Source organism: Amblyomma americanum, chromosome 2 (genome assembly GCF_052857255.1).
Source record: "Amblyomma americanum isolate KBUSLIRL-KWMA chromosome 2, ASM5285725v1, whole genome shotgun sequence".
NCBI lineage: Eukaryota > Metazoa > Arthropoda > Arachnida > Ixodida > Ixodidae > Amblyomma > Amblyomma americanum.
Window position 1 is genome coordinate 164055394 of NC_135498.1, and position 21641 is coordinate 164077034.

Sequence of the window (21641 nt, forward strand, 5' to 3'; positions counted from 1 at the left end):
CCGCTTGAGTAGAATAGTCCGCAGAAGCGTCGCGTACAGACTAGTCGCGAGGCCTACTGAACGCTTTCTTTGGCACCTCCTGTTGCTTTGCTCAGAATTGACGTCATGACAAAATAAAAGAAAAGCTGTATCGAACGTTACAATACATAGCCCCGGCTGTATGATTTGCGGGGCGGTGAAACTCCGGCTGGTCGCACAGTGCGACGTGGGGATTGCTGTTCGATTGGAGACTCTTGGGAGGGCTGCCTCTCTATGCTGATGATGTGATTGTGATGTTTGGTTAGCCTGAAAAAACTAAGATGGCGTAGCTGTGTTGTGCGGTAGAGGAGTCATGCATCTTCTTTTGTTTGATTCCTGTTGAGTGATTCCGTAGCTTCAACCTTTGCGAGTGCTATGCACCATAGCTCACCTTGCACCATGACTGAACACTTGGTGACGAAAGGGACGCCCAGCAGCTGCTTGGTGCGCTCCAGTTCCTGCGGTGAACTGCGTTGCACCAGCTCGTCAGCGGCGCGAGCTTCCTTGAGGGCCGCGTCAAAGCGCTCGTCCACGACGGCGTTCACCAGGGGCTCCACATCCCGAATGCGCCGCCAATAGGCGCGGATCACCGCTTCGCTGCTCACCTGCGCCGGTCGAGCAGAGGCACAAGAACTCAACGTTAACACGAAAACCTCCCCATGATAGCTGTAGATATTCTCCACGAGTGCGCTCCATATACGGGATAGGTGATATTTCTGTGCTATCTACGTGATATTTCAAATGTGTGATATTACCAAGATAACAGCAGACTTGAGACATGCGAACTGTATACGACCAGTGCATAAGAATTAATTACTTTTTTTATTTACTGCTCCAGGTTCCAAAGTGGTTTCAGTTTTTTGTACTTCGGGAAACTATTCAGGCTCATTTCGCGTCAAAATGCACGGCTTATGCACTGGAGCACCATAAAAATACGATTGCTTTCCGCTTTTCGCATTGGCGCATTCACTGCGAACGCTGATCACCGGCAAGCCGCATCAGAAAACACCGCGTCATGGCGCTACTGTTGCTGAAATGTGCGAAATATCTGCTCAGCGATGCGAGGTGAGGATTGGCTCGCTTAGATAGCTAATTGTTAGCGTTGTGTTAATGGTTCGCCAAAAGTTTAGAGGAACATTTAGAGGAACCCCAGACCAGGGCAATTTTTTCATTAACGACGAAGGGTCCGAGAAAGCTGTACCGCTCTAATTTGTAGCCGTATGTCTGCGCTTGGGTGGATACCGATGAGTAATTACTCCTGTTATTACGCAGACAAATGGCATGTTTGAGCGTTTTAACCGCACCCTCGATGACATGCCGGCTATGTATTTTGCTTCCGGTCACTGTAACTGGGACCGCGTTCTACCTTTCTTCACCTATGCTTATAACTCCGCTGCTCAATCCACCACCGGATTCTCTCATACTTTATCCTCTACGGCCGTGAGCCTTCTTGTAGCATGGACACCATTCTGCCATACCGTGGTGATGCTTCTAAATTTACGACTCTTTACCAAGCCGCAACTTGTGCCAAATAATGCCGCCAGCTTGCACTGTCCTTCACTTCACACGTGCAGCAGCAGCAGCAGAACAGGACCCGTGATCACTTGCATTCCTTCCCGCTTACTTCCCTGACTCTTTGTTCTAGCTACGGCTGCCCCACCTCAAGTCCCGGACTCTCCTCCAAACTTCTTAGCAGGTATCAGGGCCCCTACCGCATTCTTAAGGCGATATCCCCGTCAGTTATCTCATCGAACCCCTTACGCCGTCCATTGACCACCGTCGCCGAGGCCGCGAAATTATACAGTTTGCCTCAAACCATACTACGACCCCATCGTCGTCACATCGCCCTAGGCCGTCTGTATGGTGAATTTTCGCCCGGGGGAAGCTGTGGCACAGGCCTTCGACTCCGAAACCTTCACTGGCAGGCGCTTAAGGAAGAAGACGACAAGCGCTGCACGCTCCGATGCTCGTGCGTGCTCTGGATTGATCGCTGCTGCTGCTCTGAATATGAACTGTATTCGTTGTTGCTGGCGACGCAGCGCCTTGTCAGACGTCCTTCATTACACTGCCTTATTATGTTCAGTGTGATTGTGTAGTAATTATCATCCTGCCTGCTAAAAATATATCATGAATAAAAGCACAGCTCACAGATAATTCTGCTTGTTGCCTATCGTCCTCTAATGTCTCCATCGTGCATACTTCAACAAGTGTGCAGCTGAGCTTTGGAACAATCTTCTTCCAAGGCGTAAACATTTTTTATACAGAGGAGCATGATGAAGATGTACAGAAGCTCTGTACCATGCTGCCACTACTCGGATATCGCAGGGATACTCCAGCTGACTGTTAACAATGGTTAGCAATACAAGGATGACACCCGCTTATGGCAGGTCTCGCTCTGGAGAAACATTCTAAAGGCGCCTTTGACTGCAAGGAAGGGCGGTATTGATGTTCAGCGGTGTTATAAACGTAGCCGCTATATAGATATCGCATGGCACTTAAGCCACCCGCTTACAGTCGTAAGCAGCACCGCGGCGAAGTCCGCTTTTCTAAACGTTCTGAATTCACTTTTGGATTGTAGGGAATAAGGTGTGACTGGTGTACAGGGGGCGTATAATGTGCCGCCGCTAATAAATATGACACTGACACTCAAGCTGGCCGCTAACAATTGTAAGCAGCAGAGCTGCAATATCAGCTTGCCTCACTTCTCTCCACCGCCAACCTTCTGAAGATGGCGTTGGATGAAAGTGCATGATAGTAAATTTACTCCCTTTTCATTCTCTCCGCCTGTCAAATCGTGCAATCTCGACCTAGTGTTTAAATGTTCGCTTACTTATTCTATTTGAGTAAATGATAGCTCTTTCAGTGCGCAGATAGCGAATCTGCACATCCGTTTGCATGCGCAGGATGTGGGGTACTTCCAGCTGTGCAGGGTAACAGCTGTCGACTGTTTGTAGTAGTTGAGAGCATTCCAGGTTAAAAAAGCGAAGGACATTTAGTGCAGATGCAACTCTATGATATAGCAGTGTTCCCAAAATACCACATGAACTTGCCGTTCCGCGGCCATCTAGGTGGGTGTAATTGGATACTGAGGGCGACAGAAAAACCCATTATTTCTGCTCTGTGGCTATGCTGATGACTACATGAGAAGGACCATCCATTCGCCAAGAGCAACCGGGCTTTCAGGCGTTGTCCAGCCCAAGGAAGCGCCGGATATTACCTTGATGAAAAAGGAGTCTATTCGAGAAGCGGGTGTCTATGCTAGACGCTCCGATTCCAGTAACGACGTGGCGCAACCCTTAAAACCGGAGCAAACACACACAAAAAAGCAGCCTTTCTTTATGCCCGCAGTGGCAGCGAACTTTTTGCCAGGATACAGCCGAGTACGACGTCCGAGGGGCCCACGTTCTTTCTATGAACGTAAACAATGACCTTGTAAGTACGATGAATTCGTTAGAGTAAGTATTCTTGCCTGGCTTTGTCTAAAACATTTTCCGCAAAGACTACGCGGCAGGATATGCAGGCGAAAAATTAGGTTTAAATACATGTTTGAGGGAACACCAAAGTGACGGTCTTGAAGAAGAGAAATGTGGCTTTAGACGCTCAGACAGAGCACCAACAATACAAAGGCTATACCATTGCTAAAGATTCCGCGTATAGTTCGAAAAGAAAAATCTGAATACAAGCGACGACCGACGCAGTAAACAGGGCGCCGTGTAACCTGCGTTATAGATATACACGTGCCCTGTGCGCAATCTTTTTTCTCCGCAAGCAAAGTCCCAGAAATTTTCTTTTCATTGTGAACAGGCCACGCCTTAGTCAGTCTAAATAAATTTTTCTGGCTGGAAAGGCTTGCCTTGACCTATAGATATGCTGAAATCTGTTCGGAAGCAAAATGTTTATTTCTTGCTGAGAGCTTTCTTTTTAAGAGTGAAGCTCTTGTTTTCGGCCAACGTATTCAAATTTGTCCCACCAGCAACGAAAAGAACTCTATGACACAAATATGTCATCAGTGAAATATTTGTGTTCGGTCCAGTAATAGATAAGCAATCTGGTCAATAATCGTGGTCCGCGTCATGATATCATAGGACCTTGCCTGATTCTGTACATTCAGTGTGGCGTGTTTGCACGGCTCCATGCCAAACGTTACTTCATTCTGTGCGTCCGCCTCGCATACCGTACCATTGAATTAGACCCAAAGTGCCGATAAGTCATCTTCGTCATCAACCTTACTAAGCCCACTGAGGACAGAGGCCTTTATCATACCTCTGCAAGTAACCCTGTCCGGAAGCAGCTGCAGCGACTATATTCCCGCAAAATTGTTAGTATCATCTATCTAGGTAACGTTATGCCGCCCCTGCTACGGTTGCCTTCACTTGGTATTCAGTAAATTACCCTTGCCCACCATCGTTCATCTAGCCCAACGATTACATGTCCTCCTCAAGCCCATTTCTTCTCCTTGATTTTTAATAGGACGCCATTAACCCGCGTTTGTTCCTTCACTCCTCTGCGTGATTCCTATCTCAATATTACACATATAATTGCCCTTTCCATAGCTCGCTGCATTGTCCATAATTTAAGTTGATCTCCTTTCGTTAGCTTTAACGTTTCTGATCTACAAAGAAGTGAAGGCAAAAAACACAGCTGCTATTTGTAAACTGCCATTTACGATCAGAGAGTGTGTCAGATGCGCTCCACGCCATTCCGATTCTTTTAGTGGTTTCTCTATCGGGATCCGGATCTGCACATATATTCCCTAACCACTTCCAACGCCTCTCTACCACTTGTAAATTGCCTTTTTCTTCAGAAACTTAAAAAGGCAATCTCTTAATTAGTCGCAAAAACTTATTCTCCTATAAATCTTATCCCAAAAGGTTCCTAATCCAGGCATCTGAATACCACCTATAAACAGGCGATGAATATCCTCGGCGAGATGTCGTCGAGAGTGTCCTCCTGCCTGACACCCTTCCTTAATGAATTTTAGTGCTAATTTTTCGAGGACTGTGATGGGTCTGCAGCTGTTTAGATATCTGCCAGTATTTTAGCATAAGGCTCATCTACAACCAGAATCCACAATGCCTGCATGACTACCTAGGTTTCAACTGAGCGAAATGCTCTCTCATCATCTGTGAAGCCGATATATAGGGTCTTTGCTATTTTCTGCACAATTCTCTATTACCTGATTTATAGTGAATGATCTATCGGCCAGGAGCCTTTATGAACGCCTGCCTGATCATCTGGTAGACTGAAGTCTCAGGTTGTGCGGACTCTATTAACAGATTACCTTTCTAAATAACTTATAAGCAATGAACAGTAAGCTGTCAGTGTGATATGTCGAGTCTTCGACGTCTTCTTTCTTAAAAATTAAGATGATGCTAGCGCTCTTCCAAATTTTCGGTTTCCTCAAGGCTATAGGTCTTTGCGTTTACATGGTGGCGAGTTTTTATAGTCATATCTTCCCATCGTCTATTAACAGATATACTGTTACCAGATCCTGACTAGCTCCTTTCATTCTTTGCAGTGCTGCTAAGGCTTTCTTTACTTCATTCTTGATTAATGGCGGGATGTCCAAGTTCTGTGTCCTGCTGCCGCTCTCATTAACGCCCCGATCATATCGGTCACTGAAGAGGTTTGAATAGAACCCTTCGGCTGCTTTAACAACCATATCCATATTACACATGACATTACCCTCTTTCTATCTTAACAAATACACCATATATTTGCCTATTCCTAATTTCCTTTTCCCGTCTTTTAGGCTCCCTCTGCTTCATAGAACACGCTTGATTCTCGCCACGTTGAACGCCATGATGTCGGCTACCTTGACCATATTGATTCGCTTAGATCGCTCTGCAAGTTTTGTAGCGACAGCTACATTACGGTAGCATTTGGAACCTTGAGCGTGGTGACGCCATGGCGGTAGCGGGGCCGCCACCCTGTGGCTGTGCCGCCACCCCGTCGCAACGCCGCCACCCCGTGGCTGCGCCGCCACGCTGTCACGTGGTTGGTCACGTGGGGCGGAGCAGCTGCTGGCGGCGCGGTGCCGTGGCTGATCACGTGACGTGATGCGGCGAAACCAATCTGCCACAGCTGCGCGCATGCGCTGCGCCAAGTGGGACGAAGAGGAAGAAGGAACGCCCAGCGAAACGGTGCGGCGAAAGACTGACCTTGCAATTCAACTGAACAAGTCCCACTAGGCGAGCTGTAGCTATCCCGTCACCCCAGGTTTAGCCAGAGCTAAAACACCGCCAATTCTTTTTTTTCTGTTTGGATCTGCATCAAAACCTCGCCAATGCCCCACCGTGGGTATGTGCCATCGTTTTTGAGGTAACAACAACAACGACTGGCATTGCATAACGACTGAGCGAGTTCCACTCGGGCAGCTGTAGCTATCGCGTCATTCTAGGTTTAACCAGAGCTAAACTACTGCAAATTTTTATTCTGTCCGAAGCGTTAGAGGCTTTCATGTCTTAGCGTTTTGGTAATCAGATCTTTCGTCTCCTGAGAAAACTTGCCCGTATCCTGTCTCACCAGCCTGCCGCCTACTTCTACTGCGCACTCGGTAATGGTACTCGTGAGATTGTCAGTAACGTCTTTACCAATAAGGCCGTCGTCGTCACTTAAACCCGAATATCTGTTCCATGATCACATACTGAATTCCTCTTTTTTCCCTCTACCGCTAACTCGTTGATGGGCTTCCGCCTGACTACTTTCTCGCATTTCCTCTTCATGTCTAAGGTAATTGGAGACCATACCATCCTGTGTTCGCCACCCCGCACCTTTCCGAGGACCTCCATATTTTGTACGGTGCAAGGCTGAGTGCATAATATGAAATTTATTACATTTCTGATCTCACCATTCAGACGCTTCGGCGTCCGCTTGATTTTCTCACCTTTTTCGAACAAGGTGTTCATAATCCGTAAATTATTTCAGTCTGCGAACTCTACTAATGACTCCCCCTCCCTGCCATTCATAGAAGTTATGCCATAGTCACCCACTGCCAGGTCTTCAGTCTGTTTCTTGCTTACCTCTCGTGTCTTCATTGAAGCTGTCGACGATCCGGTATCATGGCTTGATGCAAGCGCGTAGGCCTGCACCAGCTTGAGTTTGTTCCTTTTATTAAGGTTAATTGTTTTAACGAGCACCCTATGGCTAACACAACAGCATTACTGTATGTTGCCATCTATATGCTGATTAATGAGGAGTCCCACACCTAGTTCTTGTACCGCTGCTAATCTACGATCGCGTTGTACGTGCTCGCACTTTACCACTATATGCGCTTCATCCTTCTATCCTCACTAAGCCCTGTGAAATCTTATTTAATATCAACGAGATCTTCGAAAAGCCGTCCAGCCTTATTGGATGTTTCCCGCCATAAACTTTGTCAGGTTCATTTGCCAATGGCAGCCTTAATGGAGTCCGAGGTTCTTGGCGCCCTCTGCTGCGTCTCAGGTCTGACAGCCGCATTGGTCAGTTGCTCCGTAGCCGCTGTGCATTGAGGGCCGATAGTTGGTTTTCGTATTCTGATAGGAGGTTCTAACCGACAACGACAGTGTGGGGACCAAATCGATTTCTGTTGAGGGAGTGCGTTATTGGTCCTGGCCACCGAGATAAGGCCCCACTCAAGGGCTGATCGTGTAATTCTACCACCACTCAGTTTTTTGTCCGTTTAAGAATTGCGTGGCACTGAGGTTCCAACTCCAGTTCTCTTGCATGCGGGGCAGAATTCTCTGTCTCTTTAACACCACTCTTTTAGGAAGAAATGCTCCGAAGAGTGCCTGTGGCCAAGTTGTCCTTCCCGTGCCCCCTGTAAGCAATTCCGTACCACCCGGTACCTTCTGGCTTTCCAGAGGGTACAAGATCTGCCCCGGTACGGTGCTCAGCCCTTCCGGGAATAATTGATGGGAAGAGGGCCTTTGGCAGACCACACACCCCTGCCTCATAATAATTTGTTGAGGGACGAAAATCCGCCTTCTGGGGTGAAGCCCACTTTTGGCTTCTGCTTAGAAAACGTGCTGTGAAAGACATTTTTCAAGCATTTAACCACAGAGAAGCGGTAGCCTGCATTCATTGGAAAATGGTAGGCAAACGGCAGCACTGGGAATTGACAGATATCATCTTGCGATGTACGCCGTACTCCTCTCAATTCTGTGAACTCTTAGAGATACGCATCCTTAAATAAGGACTAAATAGCCGAGCAGCGGCTCAGTGGTTACGGTGCTCGACTGCTGACCTGAAAGACGCGGGTTAGATCCCGGCCACGGCGGCCGCATTTCGGTAGAGGCGAAATGCTAGAGGCCCGTGTCTTGTTCGATGTCAGTGCATGCTTAATGACAGCAAGTGGTAGAGATTTCTGGAGCCCTTCCACTACGGCATCTTTCAGATTTAGGGTTGGAGCGTTAAACCTTTTAAAAAAAAATAATAATTAATAAATGAGAATGTAGCCTTACCTGATCAATAAATAAATAAACAGCAATTTTTCTGTGCATGTTGTTTTGTGCCATACCTACTGCGTCTGGTCAGTTATGCTGTAACCATGGGATACAGGTACCAAGTCACCCAACGAAACGTCCTGTGGAGCCTCTAGCAAATCAAGCCCTACCAAAACTATCCGCGAAGCGCGCGGACATGCACCTGTTAGACAATTAGGTGCTCTTCTGAGAAAAGCCTTAGAACAGGCGACTCACATAAGTGATCTTTCACATAATGAAACGACGTTGTGGCGACTGTCCTCAGAGAAGAATGCCCTTTTTTAACAGGCTAAGTAGATGTTCGACTATGATGCGATAATTGGTAGGCAATTGCAGGTGTGCGACGATACCAAGTAAAAGACGCGACCTTTTACATGTTGTCAGGAACGGGAAGTATCTTTACTGCAACAAGCTTCGTTGGGTCAGCAGAGGGTCAGCAGCAATTAGGGGTGTGAATCTATAAATTGCTTCAAAATGTCTGCATGATGGGCGGCATGTTCTTCAAATGTTCTAATACAGGCAGTGCAGTCGTTTATGTAAACGAGGGAATGCTCGAATTTTATTCGGTTAATCAATGATCAACGGAACACGTCAACAGAATGGTGATCAAAGGAACGTACAATATACAGTTGTATTGGTCAACCGCTGTTTGGGAGGTGAACCGCGCTTTTAAAATATTAAAAATACCGGTAGAAAACATCAAAGAATCCAAAACGCTACTGATATATCTCCTCTATATCTTCTGGCCCCATGGAGGTATCGTAAAAAGAATGTACTACGTCCATGAACGAATAACTTGCTTCCAGTTAAAGCCTGTAAGGCGTCTTCTATGATTGGGAACGGGTAAACGACGTCCTATTAATGTGTTTAGCCGTTGGTATCAACAAATATCCATCCCGTTCTATAATTCTTTGTGAAAAGATATACTATGAAGCCCTGGAAAGTTCGAATGGGCACAGAATGTTAGCGTCAACGAAGTACTTGACCGTACTTTTGTTGAGCTGACGATGTGCTGATGACAACCTTCGGAGATGCTGTCAGACTGACTTCTGCTGCGCCATCATAATGGAATATACACTGCGTAGGAGCCTACGTCCATGTGTGATTCTCAGAGGAGATGCTATTATTTAGCAAAAAAAATATACGTGAGACAAGTGGGGCGTTGCATTCGTTATAGATTAAGACAACATAAAACTTGCATGAAAAATTATGAGGACCGCAACCAAATGCCTAATTCCTCAGAATGCACACAAAACAGGAAACATAAGTGCAGACCGTTGTTCGATAAGTGCATTACTTACAGAACAAGCAAATACAGTGGCATGAATGAATTTATGAACCCTAAAGGGTCATCGCACTGGGTGACCTCTGCTTTTGCGCGCCTTTCTTGCATTATCGAATTCAGAACAAGCGTGCATGGAAGGGCCTCTAAACTGCAAATAACATAAAGTGTCTTTCTTAGTTCCACACTGCAAATTTGTTTCATCTGTAACGCATCAAACAACGTATACTCCCATGCAATAATGAAACTATTAAGCATAGTTGAAACCAGAGCCGTGTGTTTCCATTTGTGCCTGCGCCCTTGTCTGTTTAAAATGTGTAAAACGCATAAAATAAGCCTTCTTGTGCGAGCTATTGAACGTGCCTATAACCAAATGTCGAGTAACTAAGGACAGCTACCCCACACATGGTCAACTCTCAGCGGTAAGACGAGGTGCTGCGTTTTTCTTGTAGCCGATTGCGGCAATGTTTAGCGTGCCTTGTTGCTCTTGGCTGGTGATGTCGAATCTAACCCAGGCCCCAACACTATCGAGGATGTGCTCGCTCTACTAAAAATACATCCGCCGGTCAAACCACGCTCATTTCCGATATCTGGGTTTCTGGCCTTCGGATTAAAAAAGCCCCTTTTCGTGCCGCCCTACGTTTGTCGGCGACATTTTGGTGGAGGTGCTGGGTATTGTTCCATGAACGCTCACCCCGAGGGCAACTCTGACGCTGACCAGCGACGCTTGGACACAACACCCGTCCACAAAGCCAGCCGCCGCCTGCGAGGCCTGCAACCTGAGTGTCAGCCACTGACGAGGCCGGTGCGTACCATGGCGTCTACTACAGGCAGTCCGACAGGCCAGCCTTCCGGCACTGTCCCGCCCGTTGTAGTTCTCACCCCTCGCTCACCACCATCCTTCCACGGCGATCGGTTTGAGGACGTCGAGGACTGGTTGTCCAGCTTTGACCGTGTGGCCACTTTTAACCAGTGGGACGACGACCGAAAACTACGAAACGTCTATTTCTCGTTCCAAGACTCTGCGAAGACATGGTTCGAGAACCATGAGGCATCCTTTACGAACTGGGAAGCGTTCCGCCGTCAGTTGCTGGCTACCTCCAGCACAAACGCACGCAAGGAAAATGGCGAACTCACCCTTCGCACCAGGTCACAGCCGGCAAACGAAAGCGTCGCTATGTTTATTGAAGACATGACACGTCTTTTCAATCGGGCTGACCCTGCCATGCCAGAGGCTACCAAGGTGCGCCACCTCATGCGTGGTGTGAAGGAGCAGCTCTTCGCTGGCCTCATACGCGACCCACCAAGAACCGTCGCTGACTTCGCTAAAGAAGCCACAGGCATGGAACGTTCCTTACAAGAACGCAGTGCGCAGTACGGTCGTCCGGGAAGTGTTGCGGCCAGCAACTATTGTGCGTCCCTGCCAGTCGCCGGGGACGAGGCTCTTCGGGAGCTTGTGCGGAGTGTAGTTCGCGAAGAACTGCGCAACCTCCGCTTAGATGCTCCACCTGCCAGTGTTGCAGCTGTAGCCGATGCCGTCCGCGAGGAAATTCGGTGAGCAGTCCAGCCACCACCGGCACCACAGCCGGAGCCGTACACCAGCAGCTACAAATAAGCCCTACGGACACCGCAGCCGGAGCCGTACATCATGAGCTACAGTGAAGCTCTGCGGAGACCTGCGCCAGTTCCACATGCGTTCCGCCCTGCTGCCGAACAAACGCAGGGGTACTTTTCCTCCGCCGAGCTGCGTGACCCGCGCCCTGTTCGAAAAGCTGACGTGTGGCGCACACCCAACAACCGGCCACTATGCTACCACTGCGGGGAGCCCGGTCATATCCTCCGCAACTGCCCCTACCGGCGGATGGGATTAAGGGGATTTCAACCGAGCGCACCTCGACCGCGCTATGGTGAGAGACCGCGAGACATTGAGCAGTACCTGGCCGATAATGTGCTGCCCTCAACGCCTCCACGACGCCACTCTAGGTCGCCGTCTTCAAGACGAGTTCCTCCACCCAGTCATGCACCATCATCTGGCCAATTCGGAGGCACGTCTCCCCGCCGGGAAAACTGAAGATGGCGTCCTCTGGGGGTAGGACCGCCGCTGCCGCAGACAGTGAACAGCCTCCATCCGACGATTTTATGCGACGACCCCACCCGCCGACCTTAAAGACGATCCCACCGCCGACCTCACCGACGACCTCAGCGACGACCCCATCGACGACGGCACCAAAAACCTCGCCGACAAATTGTCAGTCAATTGTTTCCGCCGCCGAAATTCTTGTTGCCGCCGATGGCTATGACGTACCTGCACTCGTCGATACCGGAGCCGACTTTTCTGTCATGAGTAGTAACCTACCCGCAACCCTCAGAAAGGTTCTAACACCTTGGCATGGGCCGCAGATACGCACAGCTGGTTGCCATATGGTAACGCCGGTTGGCGTCTGCACCAGCCGTATAAAGATCCGCGGTGCAACTTTCACTGGCTCCTTCGCCGTGCTACGAGAGTGCTCTGAAGAACTGATTCTCGGCATGGACTTCCTTAAAGAGTATGGGGCGGTCATCAACCTGCACGAGCAATTGGTATCGTTTTCGACACAGCGAGCCGTTGATACCGACCCCGAGCCGCACAGAGCACCATTACGCATCTCTGATGACCACACAACGATACCGCCGAGAGCAAGCAAGTTTGTCACAGTCCAGTGTGATACCAGCACCGGTACTCGGGGCATTCCCGAAGCGAATATGTCGCTGCTACTGTCTCGGCAAGTTTGCGTTGCTCGCGCCCTTGTCGACCTTGTTCACGCACGTACCACGCTCTAAGTGACCAACTTTAGTTGTGAACCCCAACATTTGACGAAAAACACGGGGATTGCCCATTTTGAAGAACTTGGCGAGCATGCCGGCCAAAGTGCCTTATCAACAACGGCCCCCGAAATAGCTGAACAGGACACTGCAACAGCCATTAGGACCGACGTGAACCCTGACCTTCTGGCCAATCAGAAACGCCGCGTGGAAAGCCTTATTGACTCTTTCCGCGACCCTAAATTACAGACTGATGCTATCTTCTGGACTATGCAAAAGCGTTCGACAAGGTTCCCGACAAACGCTTACTACTAAAACTTCCATATTTGATCCTCCCCTCAAATATCTTTAAATGGATAGAAAAATTCTTGCCTAACCGCTCACAGTACGTCACCGTTAACAACCCCAACTCTAATCCTATCCCAGTAAAGTCAGGTGTCAGCAAGGGTCTGTCCTCGGCCCGCTTCTGTTTCTAATTTATATTAACAATTTACCAACGCATTTATCTAATAATATTCGCATGCTCGCCGATGATTGTGCAATTTATCGCAAGGTTAATAACGCTTCTGACCAGATATCTCTTCAACACGACCTTAACCGCATTCAAGAATGGTGTGCAAAATGGTTAATAGAACTTAACCCTCAAAAATCAAAAACCCTTTCCTTCACGCGTCGCCACGACCCACTTTATTTCGCATACGTCATAGCTAACGTCCCTGTAGACCAGGTTCAATCATACAAGTACTTAGGCATTACCTTGTGTAGCGACTTGTCCTGGAGCACACACGCTACGAACATCATTTCATCCGCTAATAAAACACTTGGATTTTTAAGACGTCATCTCCGCCAAGCCCCTAAACATGTGAAGTTATTAGCGTACAAATCCCTTGTCAGACAAAAATTAGAATATGCCTCACCTATTTGGATCCAGCACCAAGCTTGCCTTATAAATACACTCGAATCAGTCCAAAACAGAACAGCCCGATTCATTCATACATCACATTCTTACGACATCAGTGTGTAAGCGTTGAAAGATGAATCCGACCTAATGCCCTTACCATCTCGTCGCCTCATTGCCAGCCTTTGCTTGTTTCATAATTTTTTCTATAGTTCACTCGGCCACGCACCCTATATCGTCCCTCTAGCCCGCATATCTCATCGCACTCGTCATCCTTTTCAAGTTTCCCGACCTCGTGCCCGAACTACCACCTTTGCCGCATCATTTTTTTGCCGTACTGCAGCAGACTGGAAGTACCTACCCACCGACATCGCAGCCATCACGTGCTCATCCAACTTAGCCAATAATGTTATCAATCATGTTTCGTTGTGTAAACAGTTGCTTACCAAAATATATGTACCCACCCCTTATGTAATAGCCCTCGTGGGTCTTTAAGGTAATAAAATGAAATGAAATGAAAAGGGTTAGACAACAGAGAAACAGACAGAAGGAGAGGAGAGTTCCAGTAACGAGAATGAGATATGAGGACTGGAAAACGCGACCGCCTATTTACCCCGGTTAAGGAAGCACGGGGTGCAGCCGAGGGGATGCGGGGCTTAAGTGATATGAATTGCTTCCACCCAGGAGCCATAAAAAGCCTAAATACTCAGCGTTGACTCAGTCACCATGATCCTCTTTTCCCCATACACTGCCAAAGAACGGGCGTGGCTACACGAGCCCGCACATGTGTGGGTGCGTGACACCGTCGCGCACGAAATATCTGCTGCCAACTTATGGCCATACGAGGCTCAATAAAAAACAACACCAAGGCCGAGCATGCGATCTAGCTCTCAGCGAACAACAGCTTGATAAGCGAAATGAAGGAAGATTCCCCATTCTAGCCTTTCAGTATATTGCATCGAAAATTTGCAGTGCTTGTTCGTTTTTCAAATCTGCCGCCACACCACCTTATCGCTTTCTTTGCGACGCAAGCCGCGACTAGCTTTATCTCCATTGATCGTAGCCAGGCAGAGCTGATTCTACGTTGTTCCGGAACGTTCTAGTAACTTTGCACGCTTTACCTCGAAAGTTCGCTATCAGCTTTAAATTGAGCACGGCCGACAGCGGCGGGCATTCCGTTCGACGACCGCCAAGCACGCTTGTCGCTTCGCCGCCGCCGAGTGATTCAGTCCATTTTGGGTGCAAGTCAGCCCAATAAACAGTTTTCTTTTAGAAGACCCTTTTGTCTGTCTTCATCGCTGCTTCGACTGCCGTCACCACTACGTGACATCTGGTGGAGGAGCGGGGTAGCCTTCCATGTTCCGGACGCCCCCTTCAAGTCGCGAAGCCAGCCCTCAGCGCTTCGCACCCAAAGACGAGCCAGCAGCTCAGCGAGCCAGCCGACGTCTCCAGGGAGAGGAGCCTGAGTTCGGGAAACTGCCGGACCGCACCAGACAGCGAAAAGACGCTGCTACGAGCGCCGCAACCTCGCCGAAGATGTCGACAGCGATCATACTACAGCAGCCGCGGTTGCCGCCAACTTTCAATGGATCCCTAGGCGAAGACCCTGAATTATGGTTGGATCAATTTGAGCGCGTGGCGTCATTCAACAAGTGGAATAATGCGGCAAAAATTGCACACGTTTTCTTCTCATTGGATGGCTCCGCACTCACGTGGTACGAAAACTACAAGTCGTCCCTTACGACATGGGAGCTATTCAAGAGAGAACTATTGACGGTATTCACAAGTGTCGTGAGGAAAGAAAGAGCCGGACGACTCCTCAAGTCCAGGATTCAGCTTCCGAACGACCCCGTACGCGGTTACGTAGAAGAAATGAAGCGCCTATTTCGCCGCGCCGACCACGGGATGACCGAGGAAAAGAAAGTGGAGTGTTTAATGCCCGGCGTAAAAGAACAACTCTTTGCCAGCCTCGTCCGCCAGCCGCCAAAAACAGTCAAGGAATTTATGCAAGAAGCCTGCACGATTGAGAACACCCTCGACGTCCGAGCTCGGCAGTACAGCCGCCCTTCCTCTGCCTGTGCAATCCTTTCGGACACGCCGGCCACCACCAGCGACAGCTTGCGGGAAGTTATCCGCGAAATCGTCCGAGAGGAGCTACGCCGATTACTGCCATCCTCCCCACAGCCACAAGCAGCGACTCTGATGGATGTGGTACGGGAAAAAGTGCAACAGGCACTTGGCACCCCGACGGCCACAGAACCCCAGGCCATGACGTACGCCACTGCAGTAAGGACTGCTCAGCCCCAACGACAACCCTACGTCCTCCCAGAGATGAGCCACTTGTTCGACGAAGCCGACTCCAGCCCCCGCCGCCAGCCTATGACCGACGCTCAAGCTCCAGGAAATGCGACGCCTGGAGGACTTCCGACAACCAGCCGTTGTGCTTCCATTGCGGTGAGGCCGGCCATATTCTTCGTCATTGCCCGTACCGACGTATCGGTCTTCGAGGATTTGTTGCTAACGTCCCACGACCAAGCTTCGGACAACGTTCGCGGGAAATTGACGAGTGCCTGCGTCCAGAGGTGTACACGCCGAACCGCTTTTCGCGCTCACCATCGCCGTCAACCTCGCGCTTTACGTCGCCACGCCGCAGCTACGCATCCGCGGTACAAGGAAGGTCTTTCAACCCCGTAGGGCAAGCTAAAGAGAGCAGCCTCTGGAGGTTAGGTTGCTCACGAGCGAAACACCGAAGACCCTCCACCGACCAAGCACCACGAAAACGCTGCACCCGCGACGCCGCATGATGAGCCGACACTCGCTGCACTGACGCCGCACACAATGAGAACCCGACCACGACGCAAACTGCCTTGAAAACGACGCTGCCACAAAGAAGAGCTTCGACCACGCGCCCCACCCGCGACTCGCATACGCGACGAAGTCGTGACCCGACGCCGAGAGCACATGCAATACAAAAGCCAGGACCTCCGACTTAGTAGTGACTATCGACGGCCGGAAAGTTACCGCTCTAGTCGACACAGGAGCCGATTACTCGGTGATGAATGGAAAATTCGCTGCGCAGCTGAGAAAAGTCACAACGGCTTGAAACGGCCCACAAATTCGCACCGCAGAGGGCCACCTCATTACGCCCTAAGGACGATGCACAGCGCGAGTGACTGTCAAAGGACATACCTATCCTGCGACCCTTGTTGTGCTACCGCAATGCTCCCGCGAAGTTATCTTGGGTATGGATTTCCTTAATAAGCATCAGGCTATCATCGACCTCCGATCCAAGCAGATCACGCTTTCGACAGACAAAGCCATCGCTTCAATGAAAACTGGGGAAAATCACGTTGCCCTGAGTGTCCTGGAGGAAGAAGTGAGCGTCCCACCCCGATCAAGCGTTATTGTGACCGTAGGTGCCACGAAAGGCATTAACGCTGGAGCCATCATCGAGGGGAACATGCAGTTGCTTCTTGACCGAGGAATCAGCATCGCAAGAGGCATCGCACATTTCCGCAATAGCCAGGCCGAATTACTGATGACTAACTTCAGCAAAGAATACCGGCACATTAACAGAGGAACGACGATTGCTTTTTTCGACGAAATAACTGACGTACGAGACTCCTTCGCCCTCTCCGACAAATCCGCAGAAGATTCGCCTGACCAAGAGAACTCGCCCACTTTCGACATTAACCCAGCCCTGCACCGGAACAGACAAGACCAGATCCGCAATCTGCTTCAAAGCTACACAGAGTGTTTTTCGACAGCGCCGAAGGTGCGACAGACGCCAATTGCCTAGCATCGCATTATAACGGATCCACACGTCCGACCTCTCCGTCAAAGCCCCTACCGTGTGTCACCGCGAGAACGACAAGCCATCCGGGACCAAGTCGAAGAAATGCTTCACGACGACGTCATCCAGCCTTCAAACAGCCCATGGGCGGCACCGGTTCTTCTAGTGAGAAAGGAAGACGGCGCACTTCGATTCTGCGTGGATTACCGCCGCTTGAACAACATAACAAAGAAGGACGTCTACCCCCTCCCCCGCATCGATGACACACTGGAACGCCTCTGCAACGCCAAATATTTCTCATCTATGAACCTCAAGAGCGGCTACTGGCAAATTGAGGTCGACGAAAGACATCGCGAGAAGACAGCATTCATCACGCCGGATGGGCTGTTTGTGTTCAAGGTGATGCCATTTGGTCTCTGTTCCGCACCAGCGACGTTCCAGCGAGTAATGGATACAGTGCCGGCAGGTCCGAAGTGGCAAATTTGTCTTGTGTATTTAGATGACGTCGTTGTCTTCGCCTCGAACTTTGAAGAGCACCTCAAAAGACTTCGAACAGTACTAGACGCAATCAAGTCGTGTGGCCTAACCTTGAAAGCACAGAAATGCCACTTTGCCTACGAAGAGCTGCTGTTTCTAGGCCGCATCGTTAACAAGGAAGGCGTACGCCCAGACCCGCAGAAAACAGCTGGTATTGAACAGTTTTCACCTCCGGCCGATAAGAAAGCAGTGCGCAGATTTCTCGGACTGTGCGCATATTACCGACGATTTGTGAAAATCTTTTCCCGCATCGCCAAGCCCCTGACCCAACTGACGAAGGCAGACGTGCCGTTTAAATGGGAAGCGCAGCAAGCAGAAGCCTTCAAGGAACTTCAGCGTCGTTTACAGTCCCCACCAATCCTTGCGCATATTGATGAAAACGCCGATCCTGAAGTTCCTACCAACGCAAGCAGCGTGGGACCAGGCGCCGTCCTCGTTCAAAAAAGTGACAGGCTGGAGGAAGTCATCGCATACGCTAGCCGTTCCCTTTCGAAGGCCGAGGCTAACTATTCGACAACTGAGAAGGAATGCCTTGCCATCATCTGGGCTGCGTCGAAATTCCGCCTCGACCTCTACGGACGGCCGTTCAAGGTGGTCAGCGACCACCACGCGCTCTGCTGGCTTGCCAATTCGAAGGGCCCCACTGGCCGACTCGCTCGATGGAGTCTGCGTCTCCAGGAGTTTGACGTCACCGTCGTTTACAAGTCCGGATGCAAGCACTCTGACGCCGATTGCCTCTCACGAGCCCCTGTAGATACACCGCCGCCGGACGACGACGAGGATGCCTTCCTGGGACCCATCAGCCCAGCTCTCTTGCTCAGCAGCAACGCTCGGACCCCGACCTAAAAGGCCTCATCGAGTACCTGGAAGGCAAGGTTTCTTCACCCCCCCCCCCCCGCTTCATTCAAACGAGGACTGTCTTCCTTCTGTGTGCAGAATGAGGTCCTTGTGAAGAAGGACTTTACAGCGAGCAAAACAGCCTGCTTCCTTGCTGTACCTGCTTGTCTCCGCGAAGAAGTTCTACAGGCTTCACACGACGAGCCGACAGCTGGACATCTCGGGTTTACTCGCACTCTCCGCCGCATTCAAGACAAGTATTACTGGCCCCGACTGTCTGTCCATGTCGCACACTATGTGGAAACCTGCCGTGATTTTCAGCGACGAGAGACTCCTCCCACACGACCAGCAGGATTTCTGAACCCCATTGAACCTCCCTCAAGGCCGTTTCAGCAGATCGGCATGGACTTGCTTGGCCCTTTTCCAACGTCAACATCTGGAAATAAGTGGATTATCATAGCGACCCACTACCTGACCCGCTACGCCGAGGCGAAAGCCCTACCGAACGGAACAGCAGCAGAAGTCGCCAAATTTTTCGTGGAGTGCATTCTTCTTCGACACGGCGCCCCCGATGTGCTCATAACGGACAGAGGAACAGCATTCACGGCGGAACTAACGCAAGCCATCCTGCGCTACAGCCAAACCAGCCACCGGAGGACAACTGCATACCATCCGCAGACCAACGGACTGACCGAGCGCCTGAACAAAACCATCGCCGACATGCTCGCCATGTATGTCGCTGCCGAACACAAAACCTGTGTGTCACCCTGCCTTACATCGTCTTCGCCTACAACACCGCAGTGCAGGAGACCACCCAGATTACGCCTTTTAGGCTCGTCCATGGCAGAGAGGCCACGACCACGCTAGACGCCATGCTGCCCAACGTTACAGAAGAAGGGAACGTCCACGTTGCCGCCAATCTTCAACGCGCAGGAGCTCGAAGGCTTGTCCGATTACGGATCAAAGATCAGCAGCGGTCCGACGCCAGACGCTACAACCTACGAAGACTCAACGCGGAATACAAGCCAGGAGACCAAGTCTGGGTGTGGACGCCCATTCGCCGCCGTGGATTGAGTGAAAAGCTTTTTCGCCGCTATTTCAGCCCTTAAAAAGTTTTTCGTCGGCTAGGTGAACTGGATTATGAAGTCATCCCTGACGCAATGACTACATCGCAGCGACGCCGCGTACGACCAGAAGTTGTCCATGTAGTCCATCTGAAGCCCTGTTATGCGCGCTAAAGGCCGCTGAATTTCCATGCTCTATTTTCGCAAGATCCGTTTTTTCTCTTACTAGTCGGATAATTTGTTTTAATGCTTCCAGTCGATGCTTCTTTGAGAGGGGAGTAATGCCGCGAATATTTGCGTTCAAATCTGCCGCCACGCCACCTTAACGCTTTCTTTGCGACGAAAGACGCGACTAGATTTATCTCGATTGATCGCAGCCAGGCAGAGCTGATTCTACGTTGTTCCGGAACGTTCTAGTAAATTTGCACGCTTTATCTCGAAAGTGCGCTATCAGCTTTAAATTGAGCACGGCCGACAGCGGCGGGCATTCTGTTCGACGACCGCTGAGCACGCTTATCGCTTCGCCGCCGCCGAGTGATTCAGTTCATTTTCGGTGCAAGTCAGCCCAATAAACAGTTTTCTTTTAGAAGACCCTTTCGTCCGTCTTCATCGCTGCTTCGACGGCCGTCACCACTACGTGACAATATGATCGAACGTATGTTTCATGTACTATGTCAGAGGGTTCACCTTCCTCTTGTTCTGAAAACCGTCTTTCGTCTTATATGTTTTGTCGTTCATGGAGGCAATTTGTTTCAAACACCATGTCTGCTAAGTACCCGAGCTTGCGACGGCCGCCTCACCGCAGTCTTTTGTTAAAAATTTATTCGGTTACGCCATTACAGCGGTAGTGCTATACGGCACGTGCATTGGAAGAAATAATATCGCCGGCACAATGTCCATGCTCTCCTTTTTCTGCTCCCTGCCCCCGCGTTCTCGTCTGTAAACGCACGGTGGCGCGTGACGTACACCTACATAGCCCCCTAACCCACACGCACGCGGCATACCCTAAGTGACGCACTCACCCGTCCGTGTCTTATGGCGTCCGCTATGACCACTGCTGGGGCGAGGAGCAATGGGTCGCTCGTGGGCGGGATGCGCTGGCTACGGCGTCCGAGGTTGGCCACGAACAAGAGAAACTCAAACAAGCGGTCCACCAGGCGCATCAGGAGTCCTTCGGCGAATGGGCGCACTTTCGCCATAATGCCGGCCATGTCGACTTCTGGTGGGTGAGAACGAAGGAATTTTCAGGGGCAGAACACAACACTGCCAGTGTCCTGATTCAGGCGGGCATGAAGCTCTGGGCAGTGAACACCTGACGGGTACGTGAGGAGGAGACTGTGCAGAACATATGGAGTCGCAAGGTTCACGAATTCGAAACGGAGAACTTTCCACTCCCCAGTGAAGTGCTCGATGAACCTTGACCATCGGGCGCCAGTACTGTGTGCGTATTAAAATGGGAGCGGGCGGGTTGGAGCGGGCAGCTGTCTCGGCCGGATGTGTGGCGCCGACGTTCATGTCGTGGCGAGCGAAGCGTGTGCTTACGTTCAGCAGCCCGGCTATCAGAACATCTGTTGTACGCTGCATAGCATTTGCTATATTTTAACGCGTCAGCGTTAAGGAGCTCGCGTCGCAGAATGGCCGGTGTTGGAGTTGGCGTTGTCTGCATTGCAACACGGGAACCTCTGAATAAAAAATATTTTTGAGGTAAGGGGAATCGGCCCCAAACCTTTGAGATTGCGAGGCGAACACGCGCAGAATATGCTAAGAAGGCTCTTTAGTTCGAACTGAAAGAAGTGAACCTTGTGTATGTGTTATGGTCTTACTTCCTCAACTGTCTTTTTTTTAATGTTTTTAGATAAGAACCATTCGAAAAGTTGGGAAACATTTAAGTCACCTTACGTGCGTGAAGGCGAAAGCCTTGCTGTCGCCATAAATAGCCGTCGTG

General features: G+C 50.2%; 1 protein-coding gene across 1 annotated transcript in view; it reads right to left on the bottom strand.

Annotated features, from left to right (window-relative positions):
- The window catches only part of LOC144119232 (fatty-acid amide hydrolase 2-A-like), an 85786-nt gene extending 64852 nt beyond the window's left edge, over window positions 1–20934 (bottom strand). Inside the window, exons 1-2 of the mRNA XM_077651903.1 lie at window positions 20719–20934; window positions 410–623 (exon numbers count right to left, since the gene is read on the bottom strand). Of these exons, the coding sequence (XP_077508029.1) occupies window positions 410–623; window positions 20719–20907 (403 nt within the window). The 5' untranslated portion in view covers window positions 20908–20934. The remainder of the gene's footprint in view (window positions 1–409; window positions 624–20718) is intronic.
- Window positions 20935–21641: the final 707 nt, after the last annotated feature.